Source organism: Nerophis ophidion, linkage group LG23 (assembly GCF_033978795.1).
Source record: "Nerophis ophidion isolate RoL-2023_Sa linkage group LG23, RoL_Noph_v1.0, whole genome shotgun sequence".
Lineage (NCBI taxonomy): Eukaryota > Metazoa > Chordata > Actinopteri > Syngnathiformes > Syngnathidae > Nerophis > Nerophis ophidion.
Genome location: NC_084633.1, coordinates 31,885,277 through 31,896,269, shown reverse-complemented (window position 1 = coordinate 31,896,269; position 10,993 = coordinate 31,885,277). Strand labels below are relative to the sequence as shown.

General features: G+C 39.2%; 1 protein-coding gene across 2 annotated transcripts in view; it reads right to left on the bottom strand.

Annotated features, from left to right (window-relative positions):
• Positions 1–283: 283 nt before the first annotated feature.
• Positions 284–10,993, bottom strand: part of LOC133541075 (26S proteasome non-ATPase regulatory subunit 11A-like) — a 42,039-nt gene continuing 31,329 nt past the window's right edge. For both annotated transcript variants that reach the window (XM_061884161.1, XM_061884160.1), the window contains 5 exons: positions 9,738–9,863; positions 9,575–9,610; positions 9,417–9,468; positions 5,654–5,797; positions 284–1,167 (listed from right to left, as the gene is read on the bottom strand). In XM_061884161.1, the coding sequence (XP_061740145.1) occupies positions 5,655–5,797; positions 9,417–9,468; positions 9,575–9,610; positions 9,738–9,863 (357 nt within the window). In that variant the 3' untranslated portion in view covers positions 284–1,167; position 5,654. The remainder of the gene's footprint in view (positions 1,168–5,653; positions 5,798–9,416; positions 9,469–9,574; positions 9,611–9,737; positions 9,864–10,993) is intronic.

Genomic DNA, 10,993 nt, shown 5'->3' with positions numbered 1-10,993 from the left:
TGGATTCTGTTTATATTTACATCTAACACATTTTCCCAACTCATATGGAAACGAGGTTTGTATCGACCAATTCTGTTAGTATTGAGTCCAGAAGGAAAAATAAACATTTCTTCCATCCTTAAATGATGTTTCCCAGGTTCGATGTTAAAGTAAGGCAAGGATAATTGGGACAATGAAACAAAACAAATTACACAAATTAGTCAGAAATGGTTACAGCACAGTGCACACCTCAGCTGGAAAGAAACATAACGGCTCTAAGCGCAAAATCAAAACACTTTGAACCCAAAGTCAAATTTGTCTTTATTAGCACTTATTTAATGTATGTTAAACCCTCGGTTGCTGTAAAACGACATTTTCAGGGTTCCACAGGTTGAATTTGTCAAGGTCCCTCGCCTGCTCAGACACGTGAGCACTGCAAGCACTGCTCGTGCCCTCACTGGTGAGATTGACATGTTATAAAAAAAAATAAAAAAAAGAGACCTTATAATTACATGGGACATTGCATGAACTTGGCCAACAAGCTTGGCCATGTTATATACAAAGAGGAGGTCAAATGAGGGTGAGTGGCACGACGCTAACATGATGAAGGTCTTCTTGCGGCGCCGTCTTAAAGCAACAGTGTAGTCCACTCCCAAAATACTTTTTGTGGCTGAGCCTGTTTAAAGGGGGCCTGTGCCGCCGCGTATGCTAGTACTAATGCCGGGACGGGCAGAGTCCATAGTCGAACAGACCGTTAACAAGTAAAATAGGTAGAATCCAATCGAGCCATATTTACATTTACATCTGTATGTTTCTTTCTAATTGTTGTTTCTTGTTGATTTTATGATAAACTTATGTGTTAGTGCTGTGTTGGTGTATTTTTTTCTTTCACAAGACTCCGTGGTGGCCAGCACAGAAAGAGAAGGAAAGTTGACCTATTTTACATACAATAGAAACAGCTGAAGAAAAAGGGCACAGTGCCTAGATATGTCCACAAGGAGGAGCACCTGACCTGATTGGGCCAAGCAGACGAAAGGGGCCGAGTATAGAAGGGAGAAGTGTGTCCATCTCACCAGTCTCCAAGTTTTGTTATTTTAAGTCCTTGCCCCCTCATCTCCTTCCTCTTCCCTGCAGGGGTTGAAGTGTGTCTGACTGGCCCTGATGACACCAAAAGACTGCTGTTTTACTCTGAGTGAAGAAAATAAAAGGCAGATAGCAGAGACTGAATAGAGATACTTCAGTTACAGTATTTTTTAATACATTGCTGTCACACACAAAAATATTTTGGGGACTGGTTTAGTTATCAAATCCATAACCATTGTGGCATAAATAAAGTATTCTCAAATAGTGGGGTGGGACCCCTAGGCAGGGGGGGCATGTGTGACTCTGAGGGACATGCTTAATCAGTTTCACACACTATAATAATATATTTTTAAAAACTATGCACTATAAAACAATCCTAACTAATAAAGATTTAAAAAAAAAAAACGCACACATTTTTTGTTTATTTTTGTTTTGTAGGTAAAAGTATTTTATATAATTATGCTGAATTAATGTTTCTAATCAAATTTAATTTGTTATCATTTATTCAGTTTTTTAAATTTTATTTAGCAGCTTCAAATAACTCAAGGGTTCAAAAAAGTGTTTAATTTGAATAAGGATTTTTTTATTTCAGACGGATGCACTTTGTCTTTTTTCGATTACAGACTAAAAAACAATGTTAATACCATCCATCCATCCATCCATCCATTTTCTACCGCTTATTCCCTTTGGGGTTGCGGGGGGCGCTGGTGCCTATCTCAGCTACAATCGGGCGGAAGGCGGGGTACACCCTGGACAAGTTGCCACCACATCGCAGGGCCAACACTGATAGACAGACAACATTCACACTCACAATTTAGTGTTGCCAATTAATACACTTATTCTTTTTGATTGATTTATTGATTGAAACTTTCATTAGTAGATTGCACAGTTCAGTACATATTCCGTACAATTGACCACTAAATGGTAACACCCGAATAAGTTTTTCAACTTGTTTAAGTCGGGGTCCACGTTAATCAATTCATGGTAATTTGTAGTAAATTGATCAATAAATATTTATTTTTTGTATTTTTAACAATAAGGATACGTTGTTGTGCAGAGGTGTACTCATAAAAACGTTAGAGACAAATGATAGTATTTACTGTATAGTCACGGTGGAGTGGCCAGGGGGCCCTAACAGAAAATAACTAAAGCATAATCCTAAATCAACCATGTGGTTTTAGCGACACAAAACACTAAGTCCTTTTTCTCGTTCATTCAAAAAATAAAATTCTCGTCTGATTAGACCTGCCAACCATCCCATTTTTACTGGGACAACTGATTTATGTCCTTCGTTCCCGGTCCTGTTTTTTTTTTGTTTCCCCCAGTAGCAAGACACAACTGTAAAAGCCTGTTTTTTTTTGTTTCCCCCAGTAGCAAGACACAACTGTAAAAGCCTGGAGGTACCACAATACACCTGAACGCATGATACACTTGACAGTTGCCATACCAGAGATGCAGAAGACCTCGCAAAGATACTCAAAACAGACATTTAATCTTATTTACTTGAATTTTTAGTGGAAACAAGTTAATAAATAAAAGCTCATGTATGCAATCTATAACATACATTAAAGTTCATCTACATTGTTTTGTGACCTTGCCAAATTAAAAAAATGTTTACTTGTCCAGTCATTTACTTTGTTATAGTAATTTTCTTAAACGCAGGGGTCAGTAATTCTAGTGCCCATGAACCCCACCCATACACAATCTAACAGCCGACACGGTGGCCCTGCTTAAAATGTTACATTTTTGTCTCGTGAATCTCCCATTAGCGCTGGACAAGTAATCAAATTTTGAGTTTGATTATGGCTCAACATGGTCATAAAAATATGATAATCAGAAGAAAAAAAAAAGAATAGGCTGCAGAATCGGGGAGCGAATGAATGAAAGAGCACGTCGACTAGAAATGTGGGATCTAAACATGGTTGCTACTTTTTGACACAGTACTAGTACGCCTAATAAATGATCACAAAACTCAACAAAAAAACAAAGACATTATGATTCCCGCGTTTACGTACCCGCGGATGGAATCACAGAATTGGCAAATATTGTAGCTGAGATAGGCGCCAGCGCCCCCCGCAACCCCAAAAGGGAATAAGCGGTAGAAAATGGATGGATGGATGGAGATTAATCCACTGTCAAACGCAGTATATTACAGCAATTGATATACATGTGAGTGAAATGTTGTCATTGTGAGGAAAAGGAACATTTGTCTGGGAAAATATTGTGTTCAGTACCGCTCATTCATCCCCGACACACTAAATTGCCCCGTCTTGAACTTATTAACATTGTGGAGACGGTCACTTGAAATAGCAACTAAAATACCAAACTCAAGATAGTTACACAACACATTTCATTTGCTTGTGTTGTTGTGAACGACATCATCGATGTAAGATCAATGTACAAACAGGAGAGCAGTTGCAACTTCAGGGAAGATGCTCCCTCTGTCTTTTTTTCTGTTTTTTTTTTTTAATTAAAATTGCTTGCTTCAACTCGTCTCAAAACTCGAAAACAGCAAACTTCCCCCCTTCCACAATAACAGAACTGCTGACGAAATAAAGATTTCAAAAAGTACCTTACACAAGAATAATGTACTTAAAGCACTTATTGATGCATTTACAAAATTATGTTGACTTAAAATAGAGGTCAAAATTGTCCAAAGATGTATTGCATCAATAAATGAGAGAATTATCGCATTATATTTTATTGAATTTAATTTATGACACAAAAAGCACACACACTATGGTGGTAAAATGCCTTTCTCTCTGGCACTCAACGAGGGTGGACGCTCCCCTTTCCTCTCCCTTATCTCTCCTGCTTGCTTCTTTGTTTTGTCTTGTCTTAACTTTCTTGTTGCCTCTTTTTGCACTGCTCTCCAAATCTAAACATTGGAACTATTTAACTGGCCTCAACAAGATTGACAAGATCTTGGGTTTGGGGGAACCTGCTGTCGTGTTGTTGCTGGACACACGACGGACTCTTGGGAGAAGAAGGAGGGCCGCGTGCCTAACGACCCTTTTCTGTCCGGGACGTGAAGATATCCACCTATTCGGAATTATGACAACAGGACATTTGCTGATTGGAGTAAGTGTTGCTCTGGTTTGTCGACAAATTGGAAGTTGCTGGCAGTCCTCAAAGTACCCCAAAGCTGCCATAAATGATTGGAGGATGCGGGAAGAACTGTGGATTACATCGGACTGTCTACCCCACAGGTTTTGAGGACCAGTCATAGACAATTTAGAGTGAAAAGCATATTTTATTTTCACTCGCATACAAAATCATTCTAACTTGGATTGTTTCCCTGGCTTTGAGACTCTCCCGAAGAACAGCGCAGCGAAGACACAACAAACTCCCTTCTTGTCTCTCATGGACACACACCTGTTGTTGGTAACTTTGGACTAGACGGCACAATACATCAAAGCCGCGGAACAGAGACACACTACGGGCTTATACACACACACACACACACACACACATCAAAAAAAAAATATATGCCACAGATACACCCCCCACAACCCAACGCCCTCGATGCAAATCCCGTAGGGGTGATGAATGGATGGTTAGCGCCTGAGAGCTGCGACCAACCACCATGACCTTGAACTACCTTCCCTCTGTTGCTAGATATCTGGAAATGTATGTTGTAATATGTATATGTGCTTTGCGATGGTGTTTTTTTTCTCACTCCGAACTGGGCCCCCTTAGGAGCCCAGTCTGGATTGTATTTTTTTACTCATCCTTCCCCAGCGGTTTACCTTTTTCCCATCTTTTACGGGGCGCTTTATGGCGACTCATCAGCGTTCTTGTTCTGTAACCCTGTACACTGTTTGTTTGTCTGATCTTGAACAGGTTTGTGCTGAAAACAAAGTTTTGTTGTACTTGTTGCAATGACAATAAAGACCTATCCTATCCTAAATCGTAAAAAATGGAAGGAAAAAAAAATTATGGAAAAAATTACTTTTATTGATTTGTATATTGCTATTGTTATTAAAATGTATTGTTATTACTATTATTATTTCACCTGTGTTTTTTATCATTTTTGCCATTATCGCCCAGCCCTACCTGATATTGTGTATAATTTGCAAAGGAACACTAATTTGTGCCAACATTGTATGCTGTTAATGTTATAATTCTGGAAATACTACCAGATTTACACTATGGGTCCCTTGGCTCTGGCAAAGCTCTCTGGAACGTCTTGTAATTGCTGTTGTGTCTTGTCTGTGTTTGGAACGCTGGAAGCAACCATGGAGAAGACTGTAGCTTGGAAGCAGAACCATCTTCAAGTGGATTTTAGAAGTAGTTTGACCCTTTTTTGAACTGCAAAAATGCTTGCGTCAAGTTTTAATGGCAAAACCAGTATATGTAATGGACTGAATAAGACCAGCCACATTTGAACATCAATCTACATCATTCTTTAATGAGCTTGTTTCCATCAAGTCAACCACCACTCAGCTTTAAGCAAAGTTAAATAGATTTGCACTAACTTGCTCATATTCATTACTTTAAAAAGTATCTTGAACATGTTTCAATCTGACAAATATGGTATGGCTTACACCAACAATGACAACACCTGCATCATTGGTTGGACTGGACTGACCTTAGGTTAGCTTCTTGGCTTTGTTGTAAAGCGAGTCCACCACCTTGCTCAAGTTGTGAACCGTCTCCAGTGCTGCCTCGTACGTCTTGTCCACCACAGGTTCCTCAAAGACAATGAGCACGCCTTCACCTTGGTCTAAAATACCTGTCAACAGAAGCAAGGATAGTGAATATGAAAACTTGGGGTCAGGTGGCTGAAGTTGGCCTACAGCACAGGTTTTGAAAGTGTGAGGCACACTTTCCCCCCCTTGAGGATCCCAGGGTACTTCAGGTGAGGTATGGGATGGAGTGGTGCTGTAAAATGACAGGAAAATGCTGATACGCCTTAATGCCACCAGGTGGCGACACAGGCCCAGATGACTCAGAGCCATGTATGGAGAGTATGGCCAACATGTTTGAAAGTTGGCCTCAAAATGGCACTGTGTAGTCATAACTACAGACCGTGGGCCAAGTGCGGCCCACCCGCATTTTCAAATTGGCCCGCGAGACATAAGTTTAATAAAGATTTGGACCAGCGAGGTACCTCCAGCTTAGTTTTAAATTTCTGACAGGCTAAATGCCGCTAATATGTCGCCATATTGTAGACAATATGAGTAAATCAGGTCAATGACCAGTAAATGTTCTTTGAAGCAACCACATAATTTACTTGTACGACCCAATTTAAACAACTTTTCCCACTCATGGCGCAAATAAACTCCCAGAATTTTTGTGATAAAATACAAATAAAAATCAACACAGTCAGACATAACACACCCTGCTCACTGAACTTTGTGGATATCATGAAAAAGGTTCAAAGATCACTCATAATTCAAAGTTACAATCATTTAAATTCAATGCAAAACACTCTCTCCACACTTATACTGTTTGGCACATTTTAGCTGCTTGATATTTCTGACTGATTACAAAACTTTAAGGAGGTCTTCACGGAAGTAAACAAGGTAGGAGTCAAACTTTCACATACTCTTAATATCCATATATATACATAAATATATATACATATATATATATATATATATATATATATATATATATATATATATATATATATATATATATATATATACATACATACACACACACACACACACACACACACACACACATACATATATATATATATATATATATATATATATATATATATATATATATAAATATATATATATATATTATATATATTTATATATGTATGTATACACATATGGAAATACATACATACATATATATATACAGTCAAGAAAATAAGTATTTGAACACCCTGCTATTTTGCAAGTTCTCCCACTTAGAAATCATGAAGGGGTCTGAAATTTTCACAGTCGATGCATGTCCACTGTATGAGAGATAAACTAGAAAGAAAAATCCAGAAATCACAATCTATGATTTTTTAACAATTTATTTGTGTGATAAAGCTGAAAATAAGTATTTGAACACCTGTCTATCAGCTAGAGTTCTGACCCTCAAAGACCTGTTAGTCCGGCTTTAAAAGTCCTCCTTCACTCCACTGTATTATCCTGAATCAGATGCACCTGTGTGAGGTCGTCAGCTGCATAAAGACACCTGTCCACCCCATACCATCAGTAAGACCCAAACATTCAGCATGGCTAAGAGCAAAGACCTGTCCAAAGACACCAGAGACAAAATTGTACAACTCCACAAGGATAGAAAGGGCTCTGGAGAAAATGCCAAGCAGCTTGGTGAAAAAAAGGTCCACTGTTGGAGCAATTATTAGAAAATAGAAGAAGCTAAACGTGACGGTCAATCTCAATCAGAGTGGAGCCCCATGCAAGATATCACCTCGTGGGGTCTCAATGATGCTAAGAAAAGTGAGGAATCAGCCCAGGACTACACAGCAGAACTTGGTCAATGACCTGAAAAGAGCTGGGACCACTGTTTCCATGGTCACTGTTGGTAATACACTAAGACGTCATGGTTTAAAATCATGCATGGCACGGAAGGTTCCCCTGCTTAAATCAGCACATGTCTTAAGTTTGTCAATGACCATTTGGATGGTCATTGGCAAACTGCACCACGCCGTCCCCTTTGGGATGGCGTGGCGCAGTGGGACAGACAGAGGCCGTGCGCAACCCGAGGGTCCCTGGTTCAATCCCCACCTAGTACCAACCTCGTTACGTCCGTTGTGTCCTGAGCAAGTACAATCCATTTATCATTTACCATTTAGTAAGTTAAAGTGCTGGTTTTACTGCACATAGTCCTATTACACAATAGTTAGCAATAATAGATGTAATTACGCATTGAAAATTGGATCAAAAGAAGCTAACATTGCTATATATACACATATACACAATTTTGCTAACATTCAAAGATTAGCATCCATATGAACGGCCCATCAAATCTTAAATAACACCGCACCAGCGTCACTAAAGCACTTTGTCCAGTTTACATCTGCAGTGACAAGTAAAAACACACAAGCCTCCACCAGGATGCAGTGTACCATACAAGATGTACAACCTCTTTTGCACAATCAGCCTTTTCACATAAAGCGATAAAGGAATGGAGAGACCAAACAACAAACTTGAAAAGTCAAACAGAAGAGACTTCATTCACTGTTGAACTTAAAAACTGGCTTTGGAGCAATCAAAGCTGCTCACACAGTCACTGAGGTGGACATTATGTTTGACCCACATGTCAACTTAATGTGTATTATATTTATGCATGGGAGCCCTGTTGTAAGCTTTTAGCTGTGTCTGTTAAAATTGTGGTTGTTTTTTATACAAATGATGACAAATGCATTGTCTATGTGTGATGATGTAAATGTGGTGTGGTTGTAATGTATAAGTATGTGTCAATGAAAGGGCATTTTATGACTTTTTCTTATTTTGATTACATGCTATAGTATAATTGTATTGTTATAATTGTATTTCATGTTTTTGTGTATTTTTAATTTAGGTCACCAGGGACTGTAGATAGAAATTAGCTATTTAAATATAGTCTAGTGCAGAACACATATGTCTTTGAGCTTAATGTCTCTGAGCACTGACCCTTCAAATAAAGATTAAGCTCAACAAAATATCAATACATAACTTTTAGAATGGAAATAGAAGTCCACATACATCTATTGGAACTAATGGCAATAATTTCTAGCTTTATTATATATCCATGCTCTTGTCCTTGAATGTGATGTATCACCTATAACCCATCAGATACTAAAGCCAAAAAATAGCCTACTACTAGCAAAAAATAGTAAAAAACTAAAACTCAATGGAAAGCTTTTTTGCATTGGAAAAAGGTCAGGGGTTTCCCACTAATTTAACGCTACGGTGTGTTTTTTCATGTATTATTTTTTATCCACGTATTTGCTATATTTATCTGCCACATGTGGAGGGCCGGTCCTTGAAAACAAAGCCCACATTAAACCGGTTCCTGGTGCAAAAAAGTTTGGGGACCTCTACTGTATAGCACTTTATATTGCATTCAAAGTTTACAACCCTTCACTAAAATAGGAAAGTTTGTTGAGTCTGGAACCCATAATCATATTTACATTGTTGCTTATGGAGAAATTATACAAACTTTTCGATTCACAAACCCCGTTGAAGAACCAAATAAGTTCGTAAATCGAGGCTCCAGTGTACACAAATCTGAAACCTCGAAAATGTATCAGATAATTCCTATTATTCGAAAGAGAAGCTTCCGCCATTAAAGGCAGGCAGTTACAGTAAAAGGGTTCTGCTTGTGTGTGGGTAGTCACCTTTAATAAATAATTGGAGCCTTATCATTCCTAACTGGAAAGAGCCTCAGTAACATACCATGAAACTTTTTGTCCAGAATCATCTGCGATAATTTCTTCTCGACATCTCCCTAGAAGAAAGACCCTGTCAGATTCTGCTCATTTCACTGCACACACTAAAGGAAATTCTACTTATTAGTCATGATCAAGCATATTACACACGTTAAGGACAACTACCTTGGAGAGTTTAATGAGGGAGGAAATGTGTGCTATCTGGTAGAGAAAAGACAAAATATATTTTAAATCCGGCTCTTCAGATTGACTGAGATGATCAAATTATGCAAATGAAAACTAACAAAATGAAATTGAAAATGACTTTGACCGGATTTGAAATGCTCACCTGCACTCTGGAGAAAGGTTCAATGACCCTGATGAGGTTCTGCTCCAGCAGGTTGTCGTATAGTTTGGTGAGATGGGTTCGGATGATGGGATCCTCCCTCAGTTCTGCTTTGTAATCGGTGAGTGCCTGTGGAAGGACGAGGTCAGAATATAATAATAATAATAATAATAATCATAATAATAATGGATTAGATTTATATCGCGCTTTTCTATTGTTAGATACTCAAAGCGCTCACACAGAAGTGGGAACCCATCATTCATTCACACCTGGTGGTGGTAAACTACATCTGTAGCCACAGCTGCCCTGGGGTAGACTGACGGAAGCGTGGCTGCCAGTTTGCGCCTACGGCCCCTCCGACCACCACCAATCATTCATTCATCATTCATTCACCAGTGTGAGCGGCACCGGGGGCAAAGGGTGAAGTGTCCTGCCCAAGGACACAATGGCAGCAATTTGGATGTCAATAGGTGGGAAGCGAACCTGCAACCCTCAGGTTTCTGGAACGGCCGCTCCACCCACTACGCCATGCCGCCCCACACACATTATGTTCTTGACTGGCTCAGTAACCTGAGATCTGTTGGTTGTGAGTTCAATCCCCGGCCGAGTCATACCAAAGACTATAAAAATGGGACCCATTACCTCCCTGCTTTGCACTCAGCATCAAGGGTTGGAATTGGGGGTTAAATCGGCAAAAATGATTCCCGGGCGCGGCCACCGCTGCTGCCCACTGCACCCCTCACCTCCCAGGGGGTAATCATGGGTGATGGGTCAAATGCAGAGAATAATTTCGTCACACCTAGTGTGTGTGTGACAATCATTAGGAAGAAATAAGGCGCCCAAGCAGAAAATAAGCTAAACCAGGGGTTTGCAATGTGTGGCTCTTTCATACCTCTCTCATGGCTCCCTTTGGATTGCCTTTGACACAAAATTTCAATAAATAATGGTAATTTAATTATATTTAAATGTTACAGTTGTTATTTGAGACTTCTGTGATCTTCTAATATAAACATGTTTAACATACTTCAATATTTTATCAATTGAAATGTATGTCCCAACCCCCAAGTGTCATCTTTTGTTGCCAAGCCATTGTATTGTTTTTTAGCGGTCAACATCCAGTAAGCTGGCAATTGACGGAAATGACAACATTTAATGCTTCAACAACAAACCAAAAAACACATTTTCAAGACATTTCCAGAACAAACACACAGCATTTGCGAAAAAATACCCAGCTGGAGATGACCGAAAAAGAGCAGTTT